At 39.0% G+C, this 27,874-nt stretch overlaps 1 protein-coding gene and 1 non-coding gene across 7 annotated transcripts in view; both read left to right on the top strand.

The window, feature by feature from the left end:
- The window catches only part of DNM3 (dynamin 3), a 572,001-nt gene that overhangs the window by 525,710 nt on the left and 18,417 nt on the right, over positions 1-27,874 (top strand). For 2 of the 6 annotated variants that reach the window (XM_061185714.1, XM_061185711.1), the window contains 4 exons: positions 4,648-4,812; positions 12,582-12,808; positions 14,015-14,251; positions 18,988-19,252. In XM_061185714.1, coding sequence (XP_061041697.1) covers positions 4,648-4,812; positions 12,582-12,808; positions 14,015-14,251; positions 18,988-19,024 — 666 coding nt within the window. In that variant the 3' untranslated portion in view covers positions 19,025-19,252. Of the gene's footprint in view, positions 1-4,647; positions 4,813-12,581; positions 12,809-14,014; positions 14,252-18,987; positions 19,253-21,762; positions 21,963-27,874 lie in introns of those variants that run through there. The other 4 variants (XM_061185713.1, XM_061185710.1, XM_061185712.1 and 1 more) reach the window with 3 other exon arrangements.
- LOC133089303 (small nucleolar RNA SNORA18) lies at positions 12,936-13,070 on the top strand. The gene has a single exon (XR_009700676.1). It is a non-coding gene; the product is annotated as a small nucleolar RNA SNORA18 (small nucleolar RNA).

Raw genomic sequence — 27,874 nt, 5'->3', positions numbered from 1 at the left:
TTCATGTTCCTAGAGGTTCTTTTAATAAATGCTGTTTATTCTGGTTTTCTCTTCTGGCTCAATCATTTATTTTTTTTAACAAATATCAGTATTTAAAATGACATCTTTTTCCTAGAAACTCTTTCTACATTTATTATTTTATCTGTGAAACTAACTTGATATATTATAGATTTTCCCCTGTTTCATAATACTTCTTGATTTTTTTATACTTAAGGAAAAACAGAAATTGGATTCACATTATATTCATCTTACACTTATTGAACACGTTTCAGCTCTCAGAGCCTCAACATGCTCTTAGGTTGACAATAACAATGGTACCCACCTCCTAAGGTTGTGGTGTGGATCTTCTATGTAAAGTGCTTATCACAGTATCTAGAACACAGTAAGTGCTCAATAAATGTTCCTGGGAGAGGTAGTATGTTGATGCTGAAATGCCATCACCCCCTTTTGTTAAATACAACAGCAAAATCCCAGTATGTTTCAGGTCAGAGAGACAAACTGAATTGTACTTTATCCATTATGGAGGTTTATATTGCTTTATGTAAAAGATGTTTTCATCACAAAGCTGTAGGTCATGTGGTCTCACTTATATACATAATTTCATCATCATTTTATCATCCTCACTATGATCAAGTAGTAGTGGATCCTAACTCATCAACTTGAGGTTTCTCTCATCTCCAATTTTTGTAACAAGTAGGCACTCTTGGAGATCCTGAAATGCACTGAGGCAGCTTTCTTGATTTAGGTAAACCCTTTTGTAGTGTCAGCTCCTCCTCCTTCTCCTCTTTCTCTGGTGCATCAAGCTCTGTTCTAGGTGCTGAGAAGGGAGAGATAAACAAGACCCCAGAGTCTAATAGGGGAGAAGCATAAAACTAGGCTGGATAAAATAATAAACAGTAGTACAAGAAAACAGATGAAGTACAGTATGGGGAGCGGTGGAGGGTCTGAGGGCCATCGGGAGTTTGTCTAGAAGAGGTGATGGTGGAGCTGGGTTTTGAAAGATGAAAGATCTTCACAGATGGGAGGAGGGGATTCCAGGCAAAGGGACTAGCTTGCAGAAAACATGGTGGTATAAAAAAATACAGTTTGCCATTTTTATATGGTTGGAATTGAAAATGTCTTGTGCTCAAATTTTTCAACTTAAATTTCCATAATGTGTGTTGAGAGTCAAGCGGCTCTCTAACTCATTCCATGAATATTCAGAAAGGAAAGAAAGAAACTAACGTTATTGAGCACCCACAAGGCCCTTGGCTAGGTTACTTCATATGCATTATCTCATTTAACTTCCACAAGTTTTCCAGAGAAGTGTATTCCCATTTTAAAGATGGGGAAGCTGAGTTCAGTTACATTAAATAAGTGAGGTGTGGCCACACAACCACTACATGATAAAGCCTGAATTTGAACCTAAAGTTTTTACTTTCAAATACAATACCCTTAAAACAACATCGCAGTTACCACTGATTCTTAGAATTTGGGCTCAGCATGGAACACAATCTGCAGTGGTTTTTATGCCCTGGAAAGATGTTTGGGAAAACAATTGGTTTTTCACTGCCATGGCTGACCTTCCCTCTATCACTTTACCACTCTATGGCCTTAGATTTTTACCTATTTATCCTAGATCCTATTGTGCTTATATTACAAATTAATAATAAAAATAAGAAACTACTTGATTTAATTCTTTCAGTGACCAAAGACCATTTAAAAAGAAATGGTATAGGGAAACAACTTTCATTTTTGAAACTTCCAATCCTCTCTCTTGCTGTAGTAGCAGTAAGATGCCACAGAAATGTCCTCCACAGTATGGTACTGGCACAAAAACAGAAATATAGATCAGTGGAGCAGTATAGAAAGTCCAGAGATAAACCCACGCACATATGGTCACCTTAGTTTTGATAAAGGAGGCAAGAATATACTATGGAGAAAAGATAGCCTCTTCAGTAAGTGGTGCTGGGAAAACTGGACAGCTACATGTAAAAGAATGAAATTAGAGCACTCCCTAACACCATACACAAAAATAAACTCAAAATGGATTAAAGACCTAAATGTAAGTCCAGACACTATAAAACTCTTGGAGGAAAACATAGGCAGAACACTCTGACATAAATCACAGCAAGATCCTTTTTGACCCACCTCCTAGAGAAATGGAAATAAAAACAAAAATAAACAAATGGGACCTAATGAAACTTAAAAGCTTTTGCACAGCGAAGGAAACCATAAACAAGACAAAAAGACAGCCCTCAGAATGGGAGAAAATATTTGCAAATGAAGCAACTGACAAAGGATTAATCTCCAAAATTTACAAGCAGCTCATGCAGCTCAATATCAAAAAAAAACCCAATCCAAAAATGGGCAGAAGACCTAAATAGACATTTCTCCAAAGAAGATATACAGATTGCCAACAGACACATGAAAGAATGCTCAACATCACTAATCATTAGAGAAATGCAAATCAAAACTACAATGAGGTATCACCTCACACCAGTCAGAATGGCCATCATCAAAAAATCTACAAACAATAAATGCTGGAGAGGGTGTGGAGAAAAGGGAACCCTCTTGCACTGTTGGTGGGAATGTAAATTGATACAGCCACTATGGAGAACAGTATGGAGGTTCCTTAAAAAACTAAAAATAGAACTACCATACGACCCAGCAGTCCCACTACTGGGCATATACCCTGAGAAAACCATAATTCAAAAAGAGTCATGTACCATAATGTTCATTGCAGCTCTATTTACAATAGCCAGGACATGGAAGCAACCTAAGTGTCCACTGACAGATGAATGGGTAAGGAAGATGTGGCACATATATACAATGGAATATTACTCAGCCATAAAAAGAAATGAAATTGAGTTATTTGTAGTGAGGTGGATGGACCTAGAGTCTGTCATACAGAGTGAAGTAAGTCAGAAAGAGAAAAACAAATACCGTATGCTAACACATATATATGGAATCTAAAAAAAAAAAAAAAAAGGGGGTTCTGAAGAACCTAGGGGCAGCACAGGAATAAAGATGCACACACAGAGAATGGACTTGAGGATACGGGGATGGGGAAGGGTAAGCTGGGATGAAGTGAGAGAGTGGCATGGACTTTTATACACTACCAAATGTAAAATAGATAGCTAGTGGGAAGCAGCTGCATAGCACAGGGAGATCAGCTGGGTGCTTTGTGACCACCTCGCTCGGTGGGATAAGGAGGGTGGGAGGGAGACGCAAGAGGGAGGAGATACAGGGATATATGTATAAGTATAGCTGATTCACTTTGTTAAAGCAGAAACTAACACACCATTGTAAAGCAATTATACTCTCATAAAGATGTTAAAAAAAAAAAAAGAAATGTCCTCCAGTTGTCACCCTGAAGTATGGGGCCAGACTCTCAGGATTGCAAAGTGACCATTGAGTTTTAGAGTGAGCACATATTATTTTAATATTTTTAAGGTGTTAGAAGAGCAACAGAAGCCTTTATAAATGTTTAGAACTAATTTCTACCTTTGTTATTGTTGATTTTTGTGGCCTACAAATATGCCTTTCACACATGCATATTGATCGAAAGTTAACGCTTATTTATAGATCTCTTTAAGCGATTCAGCACAGTGCTTTGCTGAGAACTGATTGGATGATTAAAAACCCGGCAGATCAAAGTATGTACATTTCCAAAGAAAAGTACTTCATGTCCACATTGGAAGCAATAAATTATTTCCCCCTTTTATTTTTTGCATTTATAATTAAATCTTTCCAAAGCTAGAAAGTAGCCAGACCACTAACAATATTTGTATCATGTTCTGGGGCTTAGATGGTTCAACCTGACTTGAAATGGAGACCATTTGTTCTAAATTGATTTCAATGCCAAGCCAATAGGTCAGTCCTTAATGATGAAGATGCCATTCCAGCCCAGCCTCTGGTGGATAAGCCAAAATTAATTAACTCAAGTCACATAGTATAGAAAACAGATGCTTCTCTCGTGTTGCAGAAATAAATGCTTTGTGTATGGATGTGTTCTGTTTTATTCAAAGAATAACAAGTTAAAAGTTAAAATTGTAAGTTTTTCACAGTTGAGCCAGCCTTTAGCAGTGATGACAGAAGCATGAATTTATATAACAAATTCCAGCAAGAGCATGCAAAAATGAATTATCCCCTATATCTCTTATTTTGGCTCCAGGCCAGGCCTAGGAGATTTAGTTTTAAATCTGGACTGATCCAAGTGCTGATCCATTCCAATGCAGACCTAGGAGTTCCAGAACAACACCAAGGTTATTTCTAATCTATAGGATCCCTGGAGATGCCTCCCAGAAGTGTACATCTGCATCATATGTTTGGATTCAGTTCTTTGGCCAGCTTGCAAATGGCTTAAGATTAGATTGTTCTCTAGAGGTATGTTGTTAGGTGCACTGTTTATCTGGTCATCCATCTAAACATTCATTCAGAATTACAATACTTGCTTTTCCTCAATTGTGGCAGGCTAAAGGTAGAATAATTGCACGGTTCTGATCTCTTTTCAGAATTAATGGCTGTTTGATAAGATAAAGATGTTACCATCTAGTAGTACAACTCCAAATTCAGTAAACAGAAGTCTTTCATCTGATAATGTCTGGTATTTTTCTCTTCTGAATAAATGTGAAATAATCCATGTTTGGCTTTCCTTTCTGTTAGACTGAAAATGATGAGAATGGCCAAGCAGAAAACTTTTCCATGGACCCACAGTTGGAGAGGCAAGTGGAGACCATTCGCAACCTCGTAGACTCCTACATGTCTATTATCAACAAGTGTATCCGAGACCTAATTCCAAAAACGATAATGCATCTTATGATCAATAATGTAAGTGATTATAAACTGTCTCATTTTAACCTCTAACCCATCCTAGTGTGGAAATTGCTCACATTTTCTTCAGCTTCTTTGTGATATTTTCTGGATGGTCGAAATACCTATCACCTAGGCTTATCATTTTCCATTACAAGTGGTAAGTGACTGACGAGTGTAAGAGAAGTTAAGAAAGAAAACATAAAACTTCTAGCTACAGTACAGTGGTATTCCCTATTGGCTGTCTCCTCTAGAAGGGTGTGAATTTGCTTACAATAAAGCAGAGCAAAAATACTCTAGTCAGGGTATAAATTAGTTGCAAAGCCAGCAATAAAACCAGATACCCTGGCTCCTAGACTTTGAGATTAAAGGCAAAAGATATTTATTCTCTTCTACATATACACACATACTGAATATGGTAATATGATTATTTTCACCTTCTAAAAACTATGGAATGCTATTTTAACCTGGGAAAGGGCTTTTTGCCCTGTCTGCTTGGCTACAAAGTCAGTTACCTTTTCTTTTCTAAGGTAAAGATGATAGAGCCACGGATCTCAAAGTGCCTGCTAGACTAGCCATCAGTTGATCTATATTGCATAGAATCTCTCCCTTTTCATGGTTATTTTTATAGCAGTCAGAAAATGGTACTTAAATTACATGGTCTGGTTTGGTCCTTTTGGTAGCTACTTTGTTAAAGTATAAATAACATCACAATTTGTTTGAGAACCTATCTTTTAGATAAGATAGGCTATAATGAGGTGTTTTATAGCAGGCTTTCCTGACTCTTGAAAAGTGAGACACCAACGATTTTATTCCTAGTTATCTTCTAAGGACACCTTCTTATTTAAATCAATGATATATTATGAGCATTTGCTTGTAACAAATAAAAATTAGATGGTAAAGTACTGAAAAGAGCCCCACACTAGAATTTAGGAGAAACCTGGATTCTATGCTTGGCTCTGCTACAGACTCTGTTAACCTAAGACAAATCCTTAACTTCTTTCTACCTATTTCCTCCATATGTGAAATATGAATCATAGAAAAAGTACCTGGCTTAGGGATTTGTTCCCCAAGATAGTATATATGGAAGTACAATGAAAAGTATAATTGTAAGAAACTAATATGGCTGCCTACTTAAGAATTGTAAATAGCCATTATCCATATATAAAGATTCCTTTCAAAATTCTGAGTATGACAGTCCATTTGTTGTTCATGATCTATGAGTTTCTTGACTTTAAGAAGCCCCAAACAGTCACGGGAGCAATCTTGTTTTTAACTCACTCTATTTTTGTACACATTTCATTTATTCAAACAAGGTTAGTAGGATGCTTTGAAGCAGCAGCAGCAGGTAAGCAATGTATTGCAAATATATTGGAAACTATAAATTATATACTTAAGCTTGGTCAATGGCCTGCTGTGTGACCTGAAGCAAATCATTTGGCCCCTCTGAGTTGAACTCAGTCACTTCTAAAACTACACTAAGAACCCTGAACTACCCCACAGAGTTGTCAGAGAACATCATAAGTGTGACTATATGCCATTTTGAAAAATATAAAGTACTAAGCAAATAGTCTATTTTTTAACTTACCCTCTTAACTTCACTTAAATGAGTTCAGGTTGTTTTGCCATGGAATCCAGGCACTTGCTTATTTAAACATTTTCCTGATTAAGTATCATTTATCTTTTCACTGTTTTACTGAGAGTCATTAGTGCTGCCATCAGTTCAAACGCTGCTCTGCTCTGCACTGTATTAAATCATCAGCACAGGAAATAGCACTTCCTGTCTATAGCTGTGAGGAGTGGCTTGACATAAATTAGTTAAAAGGAAAAAAAACCTGTTGCAGATCTAACCTACTTTCACCTTCTCAAGAAACACACACACACACACACACACACACACACACACACACAAAGAAACGTGAGGGTAATTGCCCTCACTCCTCACTGGTGTGCTCACTTGCTTCATGAAATGGCGAAAGCCCCACCTACAGGGTATTACCCATGGAAGTAAAGTTCTGCTAATTGTCTCCAGGGAGACCTCACATAAGAGTCATGAGAAAAAAGACTTCAATTAAGATCTGATCTCCAAGGTCAAACCTTGAAGTAGAGATTAATAGGAATAAGGAGAAAGCAAAAACATTATGTAATGCTGGATTCTTATGAAGTTATGGTTATCTTTGTTTGAATTTAACTTTTCATATCTACCAGAAAATAGTTTTACACATCTAGGATGACTGCTTTTCTTTGGGTATTATTTTATCCACTTTTTTACTATATATGTAAGAGTATATAGTTTTATATATATAATATATATTTTAAATTTATATAGGTAATTATGTATATGTAAAAATAGGAATCCCTTTTTTAAAATGTACTCATATTCTCATGGCATTTTATTGTACAGAACGTCTGAGCCCTTTTTGTTCATTCCAGAAGAATTTGTTCATTCTCGTTGAGTACAAGGAACAGAAACACAGTGAACACCCAGCACTGTGTCATGCATATGTGTTGGCTTTTTTTTTTAATTTAAAGTGAAGAGATCTTCAAGTGAGAGAATTAATCATAGAATCACAACAAGAAAACAAATACTTTCACTCCTTATTCTGAATTCCATCCTCTTAACCCTGCTGTTTCTATAAATGGTTGTGGGTGAGAAAGCTAGCTGTTCCTCCAGAACCAATAAATGCCTAAAACCGGGTCCTCTATTTGTTGACTATCACTATTGAAAGTGGTGCTGTGGCCTTTCCTCTTTGAAATGGGAGTGACTACTCTGCCTTCTGAAAAAGGATATGTTTCAGCCAACTTTCATAAAGTTCAGAATTTGGTGGGCAGTTTCCTTTGAAAGTTTACATTAAGCGTTCTGCCACTCAAGTCTCCATATGGAATTGTTTAAGAAATTTAAAGCCAAGCCAGCAGTAAATGCCTCCCCTCAGACATACTGTAAGCCTTTGTCTATTGAAATGCAGCAGCTGTTTCATTGCTTAAACATACCAGGTAACAGCAGCACAAAGAAATAGCAAGTTTACGACAGGCGGTTGTTCTAGACAGGCTACGGGCAAAGAAACAGAGTTTTGTTCGGTACATTAAAGAAAACACACATATAACGCCCCACAGCAAGCATATTTTGATGGCCTCTTCTCTGTAGCTCACACCACCAGAAGTTCTCCATCAGAGAATCAAGAAAGTGGATCCAGTTTTATTCGAAAAGTATTACTGGCTAAGTGGCACACAATTCTGTGTTTGAACAGAATAGCCACCTGCTGGGTACTCATGATTTTGTCCAGTTTCTAAATGAAGAAATTGAGGCCCCAAGAGGTTTAAGTGACTCGCCCAGAGGGTTCATTTTACTTGAAGATTTAATTAGGGTTTGTTTGAATATGAGAAACAATGTTTTGTATCTTAACTAGTGAGTCGTTTAAAACATCGTTCCTCATATTCAAACAAACCCAGCTAATACAAAATAGAATGTAAAGTTTTTTATGAAACATTTTAAGAACAAAACATGAAACCTAGAGGCATTTCAAACTTGGAGCCTGTGCCCCTGGACCCCTGGAGGTCCATGTTCACTCTCCTTGGCCATTGATGCTTTGGTGGAAAATTAGTAACATGTGCCCTAGTTTCAAAACTTACTGTAACTTTAATGTGTGTGAAGTAGAGTGTTATTTTAAATGTTCGTTATTTGAGGGAAAAGTACATCTTAAATGCCAGAGCACTGATTTGTTTCCACGGGTCAAGAATTCTGCATCCTGCTCAAGAAACAGATCCTGACTAGGACCCAGAAGCCCCACTCTTGCTCCCCCTCCCCTATCACTCCCCACCAAGGGTAACACTCCTGCTTTCTTACACTGTAGATGAGTTCTAACTGTTCTTGAACTTTGGAATCATACAGTACGTACTTTTTTGTGTGTCTCTCTTCTTTTCTCGACCTTTGTGAGTCAAAGGATGTTACTTTTTTTAAAAAAAAAAAAAGAAGGAAAACTTCGTTGGGCTTTAGCAAAATGAAATCCCTCGGAAATGTAAAGCAGCCTTAAGCGGAAATGAGAGAATTGTGAGATCTCAAAGAATCACAGAATTCTACCCAACTCCCTCTCTAAAACTAACCAAAATTAAACTTCTCAATTAAATTTTTATGTGCATATTCATGTGAATGAGAGTTAATCACTGTCCCATTCTGTAGTTCCTCCTGTCTCAAAACAAAGAGATTTTAAGGAAATGGTCTCCTTAGTAAACTGAATGGTATGAAAACTCTATAAATGCGTCTTCTATTTGTGAAGGCTTTAAAAGGGTTTTAGTAATAAAGACAAAGAAAGTTAAAGATCCAAAAATACTGCAGGTTGCTAGAGAAGGGTTAAAGTAAGAAAGAGAGGAAAACATGTGGAACGTTTTTAATGACCTCACATTCCTTTACACTGAGCAGAACGACATGGTGCAGTAATGCCTGTTTATCTAGCCTGTAGAGTTTGAACTGGAATGAGGTTTTGTGTGTGAGAATTTTTTGGTGAACCACACAAAGATGTATGGGTTATAAGGTGTTATAATTAAAGGCATAAATATTATTTCAAATCTCACATCCAAGTATAATTAGTTTATGTCATGTTCTGTGAGGTATTTTCTAAATGCTATCATGTAAAAGGGATCCACTTGCCCTCCAATTGTGCAGAATCCTTTGTTTAAATATTTGTACCATTGACATACAAACTGCTCAGAAAGTCCCTGAAGTGTCTGGAAACTCCCCGAAGTCCCCCACCTTTGTTCCAGTTGTCTTTGTTCCAGAAGAGTCTTTCTAGAAGTTTTCTTAAGTGCAAAATAAAACGTTAACTTATGCTTTATGTTGAACTATGTCACTTGATGCCAGCACTGTTGCACTAGCTTCCTACCTCTTCATACCTAACGCCAAGTTAGACTATATACTGTAAAAATAATAGCTTTTGTTGATGGAGCACTGACTAAATGCTAGGCATCATGCTAGGCAATTTATATGCACTCTTTCACTGAATCCTTGTACCAACTCTTTTATTTTTTTTCCTTCCACCAACTCTTGAGGCAGCTCCTACCTTTAACCTCATTTTACAGATCAGGAATCTGAAACTCAAAGAGGTTAAGTTATTTGTCCAAGAACAATAAGTGTTAGAGCTAGGACTCAAATTCAGAGCTGTCTGATTCCAAAGAATATGACCTTAACCACTGTGCTATATTGCCATTTTCTCTCATGCTAAAATTATTCATATTATTTCAGAACATTGCCAAATCTTTTGGATAGTAGGCAACTATCCAACTATCCATCTATGTTACAGTTTTAGTGTGTAACATTTTGATGTGGAAGAGTTGATTCAAGGCAGATCTTTGATCAAAATGCTGAAGCAGGCTCTTACTATTTTATTTCACGGTTTGTTTGACAGTTGCTTCTTAATTCAGATCTGCTTTAAATCTATTCTTGGAAGGATCTTCTTTTAAATTGTGTTTAATAGATTCTAAGTGATACTCCAGGAAGATGTAAAGCTTCAAAAGAGCTTAACCCAACTGATGGTCAATGCCAGGAAACTTGTCTGGTTTTGAGTTTGGAGTTGCACCATCTCTCCAAGTGGATACACACATCTCACAGTGGAAGATTTGTGCAAGCATGCATGACTCCTTGGGTACCTGCAAGTGTGTTTGGCAGTAAATAAATCTTCAAGGAGGGGAATGAAATATTTCTTAAGCCAAATTTACTATCTTCTCTAAATCTGACTTTCCTTGACTTCCCCTCACCCAAACCTCAATGCCTGAGGTGTCTTTGTTCCTTTCTTTGTTGCCCTTCACATCCAAACAGCACCAAGTCCAGTTGGTTTTTCCTTTATAATGTCATTTCTATCTGCCCATATTTTCTATGCCACTTACTAAATTAAACGCTTATCATCTCATAAATGATCTGCAATGGCCTTCTGACAGATTTCTTTATCTCTACTACCACACTTGCAAATTATTTTCCAATCACAGCCAGATTGATTTTCCTAAAACTCTCTTTCATTATTTCACTTACTTGTTTTAAAAGCCTTCCATGGCTTCCCATTGCCAAGTGGATAAAGTTCAAACACTTTTCCTTGACATTCAAGGCCTTGACATCTGGCCCAGGGTTATCTGGCCAAATTTACCTTCCACAGCTATCACACATAAACCTTCCCTTCCACCAGACAGTTGCCCAAATACGTCTTGCATATTAGATTGCTTCCACATTTAAATCACTCCTGGTTTACAGAATATGTGCAGAGAACACTTTTTATTTCACCACAACAAAGCTGTGATTTAGCTGAATTTTCTGATTAGTAGAATTATCTACATGGTTTTATACCTTTAAAAACTAGTGAAGCTACGTGTTTTAGAGTCTTGTCATCTCTGAGTTACAAATGTAACTACAACCCAGGAATTTTGAGCATCTGACAGGTGTTCTGTTGTCTGCTTGAATTAGTAACAATTAAATGTACTGGACTTTGGCCTTTCTTAGAGCCAGTGACTCTAGATAAGCACTAGCTTTCTCATTTAACAGAGAAACTGAAAAATCCAAGTTGCTTTATTTTTCTAGGCTTAAGTTAATTGGCATACTTGTGCACCACACTAAAATAATGATGCTTAAACATAAATTATCTTTTCTAAGCACTCAAAGTGAGGCAAGGGGGTTAATGGAAAGAGCACTGGACTTCAAGTCAGAAGATTTGGGGTTCAACTTAATGTTGTGTGACTTTGGGCAAGTTACTTAAACTCTCTGAAGTCCATTCAGTTCCTTCATCTGTAAAATTGGGATAATATACATTTCATAAGTATGCAGTGAGAATTAAATCAGATAACTTGTGAAGGCACATTGGATTTCATTGATTCTCACATTCACTTTTTTTCACATTTAACATTTCTAACATGAAGATGCATGTTACACTCAATGACATCTTGGCATTCTGTCATAGTTTAGTTGATGGTGTTTTTTCTTTCTTAGTGGCACATAAAAGACTGGTGTGTCTTAAAATCAGTGGTGTCTTAGACTTGATGAAATATAACGATTGGTTCTTTCTCCCTCAGGGCTGCACAACATATGCATCCTCTCCATTCTCATCCTGCCACAAAATGCCCCTCCCCTGAGACTCATACAAATTGTTCATATTTTAGTTTGTTTTCATATATCTGTTAACTATGGACCCTTATGTCAGTCCTCATCACTGTTAAGCTCTAGAAAGCAGAGAATATATCACTTTTTTTTTGTAAACAACTTGCATAATTATATACGATTCTGTATTTAATAAATATTCACTTACTGGTGCTAATTCCACTTTTGAGACAACACTGAAACCTGGGGTCTTAATAGTATTCCAGTGATTTTGGTAAAAGCTAGGTAAAGGGCTGGGAATACCAAGGAAGGCATAACTTGTGTTATTACATAGTTTTCTGTGTGTCATTGTTTCCTATTGAAAATACCACTGCTTACCTCCTGGTACCTTCCCTTGTCTATATATAAGCCAAGCAGCCTCAGACAACATTGCAGAAATGCTTGTACAGCCAACAGGCCCTGTTCTGGCGATGGTGAGGTTTGGCCCTTTTTTCAGCTAATCTATGTTTTTCTTTACTGTCAACAGCCATAAAACAGAGAGGAAAACTGTTATTGGCATTGGGAGGATAATGAAGAAAATAAGCGTAAACAGATGCACGATGCATCCCTTTTCCCAGAGTGGACTTTTGTGGCCTTTGTCCACAGGCTCTGAACCAGTTTATCATTCAATCACTCATTCATTCCCATTTTTTACTTTTCTGTGGTGACCTGGCAGGTTAAAGATTTCATAAATTCTGAGCTCCTAGCACAGTTATATTCTTCAGAGGACCAAAATACTCTGATGGAGGAATCTGCCGAGCAGGCTCAGCGCCGGGATGAGATGCTTCGAATGTACCAAGCCCTTAAAGAAGCCCTTGTGGTCATCGGCGACATCAACACAGCCACGACGTTCACGCCCGCACCGCCGCCAGTGGACGACTCCTGGATCCAGCATTCCCGCAGGTAAGAAGATGGCTCCACATCACCGGAGGCCTCCCAGCTTGTCCAGTGTCATTTTCTGAATGTGCTTCCCTAAACCAGTATGAACCTAAAGAAAGAGGAAAAAAGATATTTAAGTCCAGGAGCGAGAGAGAAGGTCAGATGATCCCAACCGCTTTCAAAATCAAGCATAAAATCGTTGGAGACGCCTCATAGATTAACTGTGTGGTTTCCTTTACTCATAGAACTACCTGTTAGATCTGTGGGAAAGAACTACAAGACAGAGCTGCCAAGTAAACTATGAAAAACCTAACAAACTTTTTATCTTAGGTATTGGCATATCCCAATGATCTGTACTGTTCTAGGGTGTGATGGCTTAGGAGTGAATATGATTTGAACCTAATACATTTTTAGAGGGTGTCAAATTCAGAACCAGGCAGATCCATCTCCTGACCCTAAACATGGTCCTAAAGTAAATCGCTTGAGGAAATTGGATCCCAAAGATTACAGGTGGGGAATTCTGAAGTGTGTCCATACTCCATTGGAGATCAAAGAAGCCCAACTAAGAGAATTGGGGGCTGACTCACATGATAACTTCTTTTTGAAAGGGCTATTTTATCTTGAAGATTATGAGTTTGGAGGAACTAAGGTGATTGGCAGTGGAAAGAATCAGAACATGAGAAATTCCTTAAAAATTTATTGACTTAAATAACTTTGTGTTACACATAATTAAAAAAAAAACCTTTACACTTAAAAAAAAAAATCAAGCACAATATATCCTTACATTGGAACGTTATACAGCCATTAAAAAGAGTAAGTTCTTTAAGTAGTGAAATGAAAACACAGGCCAGTTAATGTGAAGCTTAAAAAAAAAATGTTAAGTTGTAGAACGCTGTGTACAAAAAAGCAATGTATGTATATATATATATATATAGAGAGAGAGAGAGAGAGAGAGAGAGAGGGAGAGAGAGAGAGAGAGAGGGAAGGTATTGTAGAATATAGTTAAAAGGATACCCGGGAAAAGATGTTGGTTGTCGCCACAGCGCAAGGGGGGAGGGGAAGGAAACTTTCTTTTCACTATTTACCCTTCTATACCGTTTAACATCCCTAACGCGTGTCTGAGTTAGTCAGAAAATACTTTTAAAAAAGCAGTCAGTTATGAAATATTTTTTAAGGATGAATTCCAGCGGAGAGGAGGATGGGCAAACTGCTGTCGGTCTCTGCCCCCAGGTCCCCGCCTCCAAGCCCCACCACTCAGCGGAGGCCGACGCTGAGCGCGCCCCTCCCGCGGCCCACGTCCGGCCGGGGGCCCGCACCCGCCATCCCCTCCCCGGGACCCCACTCAGCGGCGCCTCCAGTGCCCTTCCGGCCTGGCCCGTTGCCTCCTTTCCCCAACAGCAGCGACTCGTTCGGGGCGCCTCCACAGGTTCCGTCTCGGCCCACCAGGGCCCCTCCAAGCGTCCCAAGGTGAGTGTTCTACGCGAGGCCGAAATCAGGGCCACGCTCATCGGTTCTCTTCTCATAGCCTGACAGACAAAATTGATTTGGAAAAGAAAATGGTAAAGATACTGTCATACACGTTTTCAGCTTTCCCTCCGGGAGGGGTATCATGGGAAGATTGCTGAGCCCGTGACACCATTTAGAAACCAGTACATGGCCTAAACCTCTCCTTTCTCAACTGGCACAAACTAAATGGGACCAAAGAAACCTGGGTCCAGATGAATGACGTTTTGGCAGCTGTTTGTAGAATTTGACGGAGACCTTTGAAATGAAAGAGCCGTGGCTGGGTCGCTGCAGGCTGTGTGCTCCCTAGGTCACAGGAGCATCACCAGCTAAGGCCTGGCCTTCTCTATTACCAGAGGAGTTCTAGAAAACCACTGACTTCAAGGAATATTATCTATCTGCCCTCTGAACTTTGACCCTTAAACCCAATATTATTAACTTTAATGTAGGCTGAGTAAAAATCTGGCTGGTTAATCTGTGATTGTTTTTTAAAAAGCTATGCATAGAAATTTTAACACAGGCATATAATTGCTGTGTGCAGTCACTGATCATATATAAGATAGAACATTGTACATTTGAATAATACATTTGGCATTTGTAAGCAGATTGTCAGGCTTAACTGTGAAACAAAATAGCTAATAAATAAGTAGAACTTGAAATATGTATACATATAGTTGAAGCTATATTCTAACCTTCATACATTTATGGTCAATATACTAATTAGAGATTTTGAAAATAGAGGGAATTAGGGTTTTTTCCCTCAACATCAGAAATTTAAAAATGAAAGAAAATAGCCCATACAAAAAGTTAGTTTTTTAGAAGTTCAATTCAGAGGATTAAAATATTTGTATACTCCATGAAGGAAAACCTTACTATGCAGGTACCATAAAAAGAGAAGTGAGTTCTGCCCACCCATGAAGCCTGAGTCACCTCACCCTCTGATTTCAGTACTTACATTTATTTTGATCTTCAGGCTGTTGGGTGTAATGAAGAGAAGAAGGGGCATCTTAACCCACTAAACAAAGGGAAGTGTAGAAGGAATAGAAGGAGATGTGGAATCAGAAGACCTGGTTTGCCACAGGCCTTGGGCCACTCATTTAACTGAGCCAGGAGTTCCTCATCTATGAAATAAAGACATAACAAGGGTGTGGCCCAAATCATATGAGATGAGGTATTTGAAAGAGTCTCACAAACTGTAAAGCACTGTGGTTGTTACTGCCATCATGATTTTGGTCCCCATCAAAGAGGATATATGTACTCTCATACCTATGTATTTTTTTTTTCTAACCTCAATAGGTTTGGCTTATAATTTATTTGGAACTGAGCTGAATTTCTCATAATAACAGTAACAACAGCTAGTATTTATTGAGCTCTCAACGTATGCTAGGCACTGTCCTAAGAGCTTTGCAGGTACATTTTTGTTTAATGCTCACAACAACCCCATGAGATAGGTTATTATCCGTTTTACAGACGAGGCACAGAGGTTAAGCAACTTGCCCAAGGCTGCTCAACCAGGCCCGAATCGAGCTGGGCTTTAATCCCAAGCAGTCTCCTAACCATGTCGGGGTTTCTCCACCTCAGCACTACTGACATTTTTGTTGTGGACGTTGTGCTATGCGTTTTAGGATGTTCAGCAGCATCCTGGCATCTACCTAGTGGATGTCGGCTGCACTCCCCCAGTTGTGACCACTAAGAATGTCTCTAGACATTGACACTGGGGGTGGGGGAGGGGCGGGGGGATGCGGGGAGAGGTTAGGGTTAGGGTTGAGAAGCCTTGAGAACCCTCCCCTGGAGAACCACTGCACTGCAGTATTCAAAAGACTGTCCCTTCCATGTAAACAAGCATAAAGGTCAGCATTGAGCCTCACTACACACAAGATTAAATTATTGTTTTAGGAAACTTAAAACTGACTGGGAAAGGGTCTGCAGTTGTGCCAAGAAGGTGTGGAGGCCATTGGCGGGGCGGGGCGGGGCGGGGGGGGGGGGCGGGGGTGTTGAGCGTGGGAAGACGGAAGTCCCATACAGGGGCCTTAAAGTCGGCTATTTTGTCTGTTTAGCTATAAGAAGGAACTAGAGCAACCTGGTGGCGCCTGTCTTCAAGAATGAAAGTGCATGTCTTTGCCTGCTCGCTTGGCTGCTTTACCTCTCGGTTTCAGATAAGCTGGCTTGCCAATACCCTTCAGAAATAACTGTTGAATGCTAAATTGATTTGTTAAGCCAGGTGGAGTCGCCCTTGGTATTCCCCAGCTCACACACACACAAGGTAGCCAGCAGGAATCGGGCTCTGGAGCCTCTGCTGGAGAAGGGAAACTGCCAGGTTTCAGGCACCTGCTTTGGGGAATTTATAGGACAACAGCGTGTTATTCAAAATTTCTGGATTATTCTCAGGTTAGAACCAGACTTAACTTGATCTGGCCTTGCAAAGAGTCTCAAAAGTAAAACAGAAATGAGGGTTCAGAGTAAAAGAGGAAAATTGGTGGTTTTTGCTGAGCCTTCCAGTTTCAGCGCCAGTTCAGCGCACTGGGAGGGAAATCCTTGGGGGGACAAGGGGGGGGGTCACCTGAGAGAGAGCAAGAAAGACTTTGTTAGGATCCTTATGCCTATTAAAGTTTAGCTTTAGATGGAGAATTCTGACCACGTAAAGTCTGTTTTTAATAAAAGCCAGGGCAGGAATCCTACCAAATGCAAGCCAGAAATGGGGTTTAAGATTTCAAAAAAAGAAAGAGAGAAAAGGAAAGAGAGACAAAGATAGAAAGAAAGAAAAAGTTGAGGGAAGCTCTTGTTGAAACTTCACCTTGTTCCATTTATTTATATACTCTCTTTTCCCTCCATGACTTGCCTCCATTTTCTCTATTAAAAACTAAAATAACTCGAAATGCCATTATCCATCATCTCCAGAAAAACAACCCTTAGGTTTCTGAGAAGGAAGTTTAATTTTTTCTCCAGTTTTTTGCTTTCTTAAAGGCCCTTTCTCCCCTTTTATCTGAAACCAGAAACTCATAACGTGACAAGACAGCACAAGCAGTGTCCCGCCGGCTCCCTGTTGGGCTTTAATATTACAAAGGCAAAAACTGAACTTTTAGAGGCAAAAGATTCTGCCACTCAGCATGTGCCTGTGCATAGTTTTCTTCTGGATAATTTGTGATTTCATTAGCAAGTTGTGATCTTCACTTTTAAGAGCATAGATTTATTGTAACCCTATTCAGATGTAATGAAAGCACCTGCAATTGTACAGAAACCATGAGTGTTCTGCTTTTTTAAAAAAATGATTATTATTATGTCTTTCCATTCCAATGTAAAGGAAGAGGAAGGAGAGAGGCTGGTCGAGTGGTTTTTGGCCCAGTTTTTCTCAGCTGCTCCAGCTGTTCTGGTTTATGTGCATGGAGACTTTCAGTGAGGGCTAGAAATATTGCACACTACATGCCTGTTTTAATTAACTCCTGAACTAGGGGAGCATCTCTATCCCAAAGAGCCTCACCAGCATGGATGCTTCTGCCATTAGAAAGTTAACTGTACACAAATCTGATTTGTGGAACATTTTCTGTTGCCAGAATGTTTGGTGTGTCCCCTCCCCTCTCACCTCTATCAACTTCTCTGAAGCGGCTGAAACCCAGTTGGAAAATCCCAGCCAGTCGTGTCCTTGTTGAGCAACATGATCTTAAACAGACATCAGTACCTCTTTAGGGGCCCTATTCTCTTACTTGAAGATTCTAATCTTCACCAAACACTAACTTTAGGGCTGATGTAGCTATTTTCGGTTACAGCTTCTTAAAATTAGCTAATTGGGAATCACAGCCTTTGACATTAACAGAACAAATTAACTGAATCAGAGTGTGTTTTTCCTGGCAACAGCCCGACTCTGGCATTATTTCACTCATTTGTCTTCTCCCCTTTCCTTGGACTAGGCTATTTTGCAACGGTCAAAAGGGGATAAGGGTGGGAGGAAGGGTCTCTATCCAAGGAAAAGCAAACTTTATTTACCTCATCATCCAGTCTTATATTTAAAAAAAAATTTTTCTCTGAAAAATAAAAGTCCTTTCTTTTAACCACCCCTGTCACCAAGTCTGATGGTGTCTTTTAAAAATGACAAAAGTGAATCAGAGGAAAGGACTTAGCTTTTACTCCAGCTCATTCACGTGACAGAAACACAGCATGGAAACCAAGAAATGCTCCACAGAAAGAGTCTCTGGTGAGGCCCATGGTGAAACTGGGGTCCCTGCACTGCAGAGACAGCCCTGGAATAGCATCAAGATTATCCCAGGGCCTCCCACTTATGCTCCTTCCATGACTTATAAAGTTTCCCTGACTTGACATGCACACTTTGAGAGTCTCATCACAGCCCCCCATTCTCAGTAATTTACTACTCAACCAACCATGGCAAAAGGTACATCAGTTTCTCTACATGAAGAGACAATCCATGCATTCATGTTCTCTTTACAGAGGTAAAAGCCATTTGGTTCTCTTTACAATTTAGTTTAATCTGGTTTTAAATGTTTGACCCTGATGCTCTTCTGTACCATATCTCTTTTACGTATTTTATATGTTGATTTAATTGGCAGCTAACACAGAATCCCTTTCACCTAGGGATAAGGTCTCCCTGTTTTGTTTCGTTTTGTTTTGTTTTCAGCCAGTCCCCCGAATTTTGAGTAAGAGCAAACCCATGATTCTTATGAGTGTGTCTTTGCATCCCTAATATCAAGGTTTGGTGCCATGAAGGATGAAGCTGCCGAGCCTTGAAGTTGTGGGCTCAGGGTTCACGGACAGTTAAGCGACTTGTGGGACTAGCCTGTCTGACTCCCCAGCAGTCGTGTACTGGAAACACCCTGACTTACTTCCTCCTCAACAGCCCTCTAAAAGTACGACTTCTTTTAGCAGCTGAGTGTCTTTGGACAAGTGATGAATTCATCTTGTGATTTCTGATTTCAGCCATGAGCTTTCTATTTTCCTCGACATCCTTCTCCTTTAAAGAACAAACAAATAAAAATATGATTAGGTGTTCTGATTTTTCAGGGAACAGTTTTTATATTTAGCAACTGGATTTAAAAGTCAAGCAAGGATTTTTACAAAGTATAATTGCTGAGAATAGAAACAACTTTGAGGCGTTCTTTCTGATTCTTAATATTTAAGGCATCTCATGAGGCTACTATGTAACAAAATTAGTTACAGAAATCCCAAATGTAATTAATAATTTGTTGCAGGTTTAACATGAGTTGTCACGATGCTTAACATATTGTAATGAAAATGGGAATTTGGCCACAAGCTGCTCACTAAAGAAAAACGTGCAATTTAATCTGAGCCCCACAATTAGATATTTCATCAAAATCATTCAAATGCCACAGTGATTCTGGTTGTAACATAATAATTCACTGAAGTGAATCAATGGTTAATGTCAAAGGTTTTCATTCTTCAGGTCTTGGTTTCATTCTGGTTCAAGTGGAAGTAAAATTAGCCTGGTGGTTTCCTTCTTGGGTATAGCAAACTTGAGTCTACTTTACACAAACATCTCCATCCCGCCACAGTCCAGAATGACTGGCAGTCTGTTTAGGCAAGGCCCAGGAATTTGGGAGCTTTGCAGATGTGTCAAGGTAGATTTCAGATTGCCTTTCAGTTTTCAATGTGCCCCTTATCTTACTTTTCCAAACATCTGATGGTGCGGGAGGGTACAAGAAAACGGAAAGTAAGAAAGGATCTACATGAGGCAAAGTACAAACATCAGAAATGCAGACAGGCAGCAGGGCAGTAAATATAACAATATACCATATACCATACCAGCCCTGTGCTAACTGGCATTGAGTTAAGGGAACAACTGCTTCCACGTCCCACGACCAATAATAGCAAATAGCTCTGTCATTGTTCTCGTTTGGCGCTCTAAATTGCTAAGCTTCAACAGTGTAGGGAAAGCCTTTCTGAGTTTCAGGGTACCTAATCCTGCCCCTGGTTTCACCTGATTGAGGAAGACAGCCAAGACGGGAGGGAGTCTGGCACAAGAGCCACTGACCAGTGAAAAACACACAGCCAATAATTATTATTCTTCCTGTAGCCAGTCAGCAGCAAACTGTCACCAGCTGGAATCTGCTGAATGTTCCTATATACGAGTTGATGTCAGCTCAGAGAAAAGAATTCTGCCCAGTGTAAGCAGACCCACAGTCTTGTAGACGCACACAAGCTAGTACTTCTGTTTCATCACTGCCCTCTTTTGTCTCCCTCACTGTAAGAAAAGAATGATTTTACAGGGAAAATCTTCATTTTCCGGCAGTTGTGGTCAGATGGCATGTTTTTCAATGACTTGAGAGATTCGTGGCACAACATGATCCATGGCTCTTTCACCTCTAAATTTTATATAAGCAGCAAACTCCAAGAATGAGCTGCTGGACACCTCTTCCTCCCTGTGACTTATCAGCTACGAGGAAAAATTAGAAGTGAAATTTAGCTTACTAGAGCTGCTTTAGCCGATAAATAGCCAGGAAATTAAACATGAAAATGTAAATGCTGCATCTTTCACTCAGAATGTGCTTTACATGCCTCCCTCCAGCAGAATGAGAAAGGAGTTGAGGATTTAACTGAGGGTTTGATGGCTTTTGTCTGCTTGTCATAACTTTATTGCTGCTTAAACATAGAATTTTTAAATGCCCAATGTTAAAACCTTTAGCTTACTCTAGCCAACGTATTGTAACCGTTGTCTAGGGGAACCTCTGAATCTAAACACATACTTACACCCTTTAGTTGCCAAATGAAATCCACCTGGCTTACCAAATGCTGTTTCCAAAAGAATATTACACTTTTGGTCTGGCCAGTATTTTTAAATGCAGGGGATGGGGGGCAGGGTGTTGGAAATGCATTGAGTTTGCAAGAATCTGCATGTGTACTGATGCCGCATTACCGGTATTTAGGTGAAGTTTAGATCATATGGCAACTCTGACCAGAAATACAATTCCTACAGAGGCCAAAGTCCAAAGCCACAAGGAACTGAGGCAGCCTCAGCATGGCACAGTACTTTCTTTTCTTTCTGGCTACTTTTCAGGCATCAGAGCCACATGATAGGCAAACCTGCAAATAACAAGTGCTCTAATATCTGAAATTATTTTTTAACCATTCCCATAAACACCAGGAAATGTCCACTCCTGTTTTCCAGTCAAAATTATCTGCTCACATGAATTGTAGAAAGAACACATTCCGTCCAAGGATCAGGAAAAAAATCCTTAATCAAAATGGCAAACAGCAAAATTCTCGATCATTCATGGTCAATGACAAGGCCAGGCCTTCTTGATTTTAATTGCTCAGACACGTGGAGAATTCCAAATCTTTATGAAGTCAACATTTTCCCCCATTGGGATTAGTTTAAACACTGAAAAACAGGATAATACTGTTCTTGCTGCTATTATGGGAACCCAGTAAATATGCAAGTTAATATAAAATTTAGAAATATGCTTCATCCCTTTCCTGTTTTTTTTGTTTGTTTTGTTTTGTTTTTGTAGAAAGGCTAATGAACCAACTGAGACAGAGAAAAGCTAAAGACTAGATAACCACCAACTAGATATACAACCACAAGTGAATCCCCAAGCTTCTATGGCAATGTTGAAAACCAAGAGAAAGGAGACCTCAGGTGGCTTTGAATATGATTTGGAAAATAATCTTATTTTACAATCAAATATACCAGTTGCCTCCACCATGTAAATACTACCTGTATTAGGTTTCAGATTTTCATGATCAGCCTTATCTAAATTTCATTATATTTTGCATTCATCTAGAATGAGACCTTTTATGAGAGTAGGAGATAGGAAAGCCTTTTTAAAGGTATTTTGCAGCCCAAGAACCTAAAATGGAATTATTCCACTTGGGAATGGATAATTATGTAAGATATATTCTGTACCACATGTATTTTTTTAACTTTATATTAGGATTGCTCTCAAAGCCAGTTTTAAAAGTGAATGAAGTTTTTCCCTCAAATAAATCTCCTCCTAGTCTCGTGTTCAAGGGTCTCCGCCAGAAAGTCTGCACACTGCTTTGCCTTTAGACCACCATTCATGGAGGAAAGCTATAAAAACTGAGGAAAACGTCTACTTATTTTTAAAACAACTAGAATTTCTTCTTCTTAGTAGTATTGGAAAATATTTTAATAACTAAAATAATAAAACTTCGTGTGAGGCCAATTCTACATTAATTATTGCCTCTTGGGGTGGAAAATTAAGGAAACATGAGTAAATGTGTTAACTGAGAAACCACTGCAGTAATTTCCCTGCACGTATCTGGGTCTAAGGTCACAATAAAATCCATACTGTACATAGCCCTTGAAAGAAAGCAAACTCACAGTTTTAGCTCTAACAATAGTAGTATCAGAACACCCAGGACTGAAATTAATGGACCATAAAAATCCCTGTGATTCATCAGTAGAATTTGATTAACCTACTTAAATGCTCTACAGTTCAGTTTAGGGATCTGTAATGAGGGTTGTTGATATGATTGCTTGATTTGTTTTAATATTTCAAACACTCTACCCCATTACCATCTTAATACTCGAAAACTAATGAGTATTTGAAAACTCATTTTAAAGCACCATATCTTTGAATAAACATGTTGAAATCGTGTTTCTTGCTTTTGCTTAAAACTTTGGTGTGTGATTGATGCCACCTTGTAGATTTCCCTCTTTTTTTTTACTGTACTCGCCTCCTTCAACCCGGGACCTTTTCTATTTGATATATAGTGTTTATCCAGTCTTCTAGGTGTCCGAACAACACATGGGGCACTCATACCAATGACCATTGTTACTGTGTTGTTCCCTTCCCTGTAGAGCAAGAAGTCTCAGCAAAATATTCTTGACAGTCACAAGGGATCTTTGCAATTTACAAATACTTTCACAATCTCCAGAGACTCTTCAGGTTTCTGTCAAAATGATGTCATTTTTATTATTAGAGTTAACTTTTCTGTTTTTGTCTATAGATTTCATACCACTTATTAAAGTGCATTTTGAGGTACAAAAATATGAAGCTAGAATAAGGAAGGTAGCACTGAACGTTGTCTCCAGTCCAGAAAGCAATGTTAAATCGGAAAGGCAAGGTTTTAGGACATTTCTCTTTACTGCATTCTCATTGCACTCCTGCATTGTACCCCAGTCCTTCTGATTCCCCTTGTCTGTCAGTTGGGCCCTACACCCAGTTATACAGGACAGTCTTCCTTTGGTTACTTCTGTCTGACACCTGCCTTCTAGCTGTGTTTGGCAGGCCGGCAGGATGAGGTAATAATCAGAAGAAAATGTTCTGGTTCTTTGGCCTCATCCATGTACAACATTATTCAAAACAGTTTTCTGCGAGTGAGAATAGAGTTGCTTTGAGGTCCCTTGGTCTAACATTCTGTGGGGATGTGGAGGAACAAAACTGTAAACTTTTTTGATCCCTTCTAGAACAGTGGAAATATAAATTACACCTGCCTTTGTCCATCTTCTCAGTGATATTTACAGACAGATATATGTAGAAATGAGAGCCTTTCATTTGTAAACATTCTGGCTTTACTCTCTCCAAGTCCAGCCATCTTCTTAAGCACAGCTCCCATGGTCGTTACAGTAGTGTTTTCCTAAAAGCATATTTTGTGAACTATTTCTCCAAGATGATGGCAGTTTTTGTAAGACAGATGCCTAAAAGACATATGGTTTTCATAGATTTTTCTGTCTAGACTAGCTTTATTTAGTGACTTTTGGTCTGAATTGGTCTAGTTAAATTTTCTGTAGGAGCTTATATAAAAATTTTAAATGTGGGCATACCACTAAGGTGTAAAACAAAGTTTGACTTCTTGTTGGCGAGCGATTAAAAGGGATTGGTTGAAACTTTCCTTCAGGTTAAGTAATTCTGATCATACTGTACGCCCACTCATCCATTCCTCTCCCACAACACTGTCCAAAATGGAAAGGCTTACCCTAAAAATCTGGTAACTGTTAAATTCATATACTTCTCACTGTTTTCCTGAGTAAATTCTTTGTATTCCAGTTGATGTATGTGAGTGTGTTAGAAAGCTCTAATTCTTTCTGCAGACTCCTTACATGGGCCAGGGGACATATGAGTCCTTGCCCTTTTAGCACCAGTTTTTACAAACACAGCATTTCCCTCATTTTAAAAAAACACCCAACAAGCCACTGAGTAAAGGAGACGAACATACAGGAGTTTTCATAGTGCCTTCAGACACCAATGAAAATTTCATTTTAAAATGCGGTTTTTGAGCCGGCATCAAAGACTCATTTAGCAACAATATGACACTTCAAGAGAAAAAGAATAACTTCTAGACTTGCCCAGAAAGCAGCCTTTCGCTCCCTCTTTTGTAAGAGCTAACACCGCAGATCCGTTCCCAGTTTAACTGCATCAGAACGAGGAGACTCGTGGAAGGGAGAAAATGTGGGCCGTTCTGTCTCCACCAGTATCATCACTTGGCTTCGCACTAAGCATTTAATTGGACTCGGTCACATATTTGTTCACTGACATGGCAGCTTGCAAGGCACACCGCCTCTCTGTTTTTCTGTTTGCTTTCAACTTTTTTGTTTTTAAAATTTGAACTCTAAGGCATGTTAGAGCTCCTCCTGCTGGAATTTTTTTTTTTTTTAATCACTGGGATTCTAATTAGTAAACGGTAACTTGTCTCCCTTTTTTCCACTCGGACTGATATGAGTGACCGGAAAAATACCACGTGGTGCATTTAAAACTGGCCTTTTAATTCACCGGGTATCACAGGTCAGGCAGAAATGAAACGCTGGCACAACGTAAATCTTCTGTAAGTCTTCAAATTCCCTGTGCTCAGTTTTCTCTTGTTGTTGTTCTTACAAAAATAAGAGGAATTGGAAAGTTAACTTTTGCATCAGTATTCCTAATTACATATTTACCCTCTTTGAGATAAGGCCCCAAGTCAGATATCATGCCCAAAAGCTTCTTGCTCTCTATCAGAAAGGGGCAAAAGGTCTTTTCCACCTTTCCAAAGCAGAGGTGAATTTTACACTTTCTTATAGAGATCCAGTGTTGCCTTTTCCCTCCCCATCCTTGCTTGTTTTGCTTCTTCTCCCTGACTTGAGATGACAAAGGAATGTGCATCTCAGAAGTAGAAGTTTGCCTCTCCCAGTAGCTAGTCCTTAGCACCTCCTTCCCAACTTCTCCTCCTTCCCCCAAATGTCTGAGTTGGCCAACCCCTTCCCCTGGTGCCTGGGGTGGGAGTGAGGGGAAGGGCAGGGAGAAGAGGACAGAAGAAGATGAAGAGGGTTAGAAATAGTTTTACCCCAGCTACCATCAATGGGAGTAGGTTTCTACATACAGCATGTAAGTTCTTAGATCTCTTTGGGCATTTCTTGAAAAAGAGAGAGAGAGAGGGAGAGAGAAGGGAGGAAGGGAAGGAGGGGGAGAGAGAGAGAGAGAGAAAGTCTTCCAAGGGGACACTGCCTAACTTCATTCAATAGCCATGTGCGTGTAAATCTCTTTAAAAACCACATCCTCTCTCTCTATGTAGTTTTCTCATCACTATATTCCTCTTAACCTTCTGCTTCTTTGCATACCTTTTAGTCTTTTTCTCTACCCAACTTATCTGTCGTCAGTGATACAGTACAGAGGCTAAAATATAAAAATTAATCTCAGAAGTAATGCTTTTTAGGAATCATATTTTAAAACAACTAAAAGCCCTCCAAAAGATATTTGTTTTATGAATTAGGACTTGGAGCAAAACAAGTAATTTTGCCACTTGTGCTAAAGAGTAAGACAATACTTGATTTCTCAAACTGACAGTACTTTTTCTAGCTTTTTTCCCCTTCATACATGCTATCTCCTATTCCTGGAATGCCAGTCCCCTCAACTTGTTTTGTTTTCTTCAAGTCCTTCCAACCCTCCAACCTCTTTCCATCCCCAGGCTAAGACTCCAGGTGTCCCTGAAACTCTTGAGGCATAATCCTGCCGTAGCACTTACCCAACTGTGGACACTGTTTACTTGTCTCTCTTCCAAGCTCAAGTAGAAACTCCTGGGCAGCGACTGTCTTTATTTCTGTACCTCTAACTCTTAATACAGCACCTAGCACAGAAACAGGGCTTATTGAGGTAATGAAAGAAAACAAAATGTGTTGATGTTTGGTGTTTAATCAAAGTTTATTTTTAGAATTAGCCCAATATTTAGTGTATTTTAAGAAATAGTTTAAACACACTTTCTCTCTTGTTCTGTTCTGTTGAAAACCTTGCCTGGCTAATTCTTTTTACAGCTCATAAACTGAGCAGATTTAATGTGGGCAAATCATCCCTTAAGCTGCCTTTTTGCTGCAGCCACAGAAGTGGGTTTATCAGTACCATCCTTATGGGTGAAATCCAAGTCAGATATTTAAAATAAAGTAAGGAAAGTATGGCAAGGTAGGTTATATTAGCACTTATCTCAGAGACTAAGTTATACAGTATATTATATGTTTGCATCATCAAATAAAAACTGTGGACTGTTTTTCTCCTTATGTTCTTATTTCAAAGTCTATCAATTGATTCATACTTTCCCAATAGCATACATTATAAAATCGTGGGTTCATTTTCACAGGGGAAAGAAATGCTGGCTCTAAAATGTAGCAAGAATCATATTAGAGAATTTTTTGAATCCTTTAAATGGACTCCAAGTTCTCTGTTCTTTCCAACATCTACTGTAAACTATTCTTGGACAGTATCGGCTTACTCTGTTACTAAAGCTAAAAGGCCAAAAATATGCTGGATAGCATCCTATAGTATTTTTGATAATAAATTACAAAATATTATCTTCCATGTGGACAAAATCATGACTGTTTATAGCATTTTTCTGAACTTATTAGCCTTAGATTTTTTAGACATGTAAAACCTGTTTTTTGAATAAATGCTCAAATCAAGAAGCAAAGCACAACACAATGCTGAAATTTAAAATGCTGTGTCCCATAATCTTTTCTCTTAGAGAAGACATTAGCAAGAGGAAGTCCTGGGTCATAGTTAGTTGCCTTTCCATTTCACCGGGAGGTGTGCTCCTGTCTGATTTATCCTTGGGGATGTTCACTCATTCATGTTCTTGAACTTCTGGTTGGGACACTGCCCCCTGCAGGTGCTGTGGAAGGCTGAGGCAGGGTAAGGAGTAATCTCAGGTTTTAGGAAAGTTTATAACGTTGTTCAGATGCCTTAAACTTTGAAAAATGATGCAAGGATTAAGTAATTCAAGAGGGTCGTGGAGAAGCGAGGCGTTTCAGTTCCTGGGAAGGAGATAACTATGGGCATCTCCCAACTCAACTGATTCTGACGCCACCAGAGCCATTTTTGCCTGGAGCCGCTCTAGAGCCGAATGCAGCGGAGTGTACTGTGGGAGGCGCTCTTCACAATTTTAGAAAACTCAGAAGCAGTTTTTGCTTTTGTTCTCTTTTGTTTTCTAAGAAATTCGTCCAATGTAGCCCTCAAAAAGGAGGTGCCTTACTTCTTGTGCTTAGGTAGAGAAAACCCTTCATTTTTTTTTTTTTGATCTGTTTCATCAATAAGATTAAAAAGTGCAAGTTGATACTGGATTCTCATGGCTCCTAGAAACCTGAGATGTATAACTCTTTCATGATCCTAAATGCAATTATATGTAAATTAAATTTTGAGA

The sequence above is a fragment of the Eubalaena glacialis genome, chromosome 3 (genome assembly GCF_028564815.1).
Source record: "Eubalaena glacialis isolate mEubGla1 chromosome 3, mEubGla1.1.hap2.+ XY, whole genome shotgun sequence".
NCBI lineage: Eukaryota > Metazoa > Chordata > Mammalia > Artiodactyla > Balaenidae > Eubalaena > Eubalaena glacialis.
This window is presented reverse-complemented; position numbering and strand designations above follow the sequence as displayed.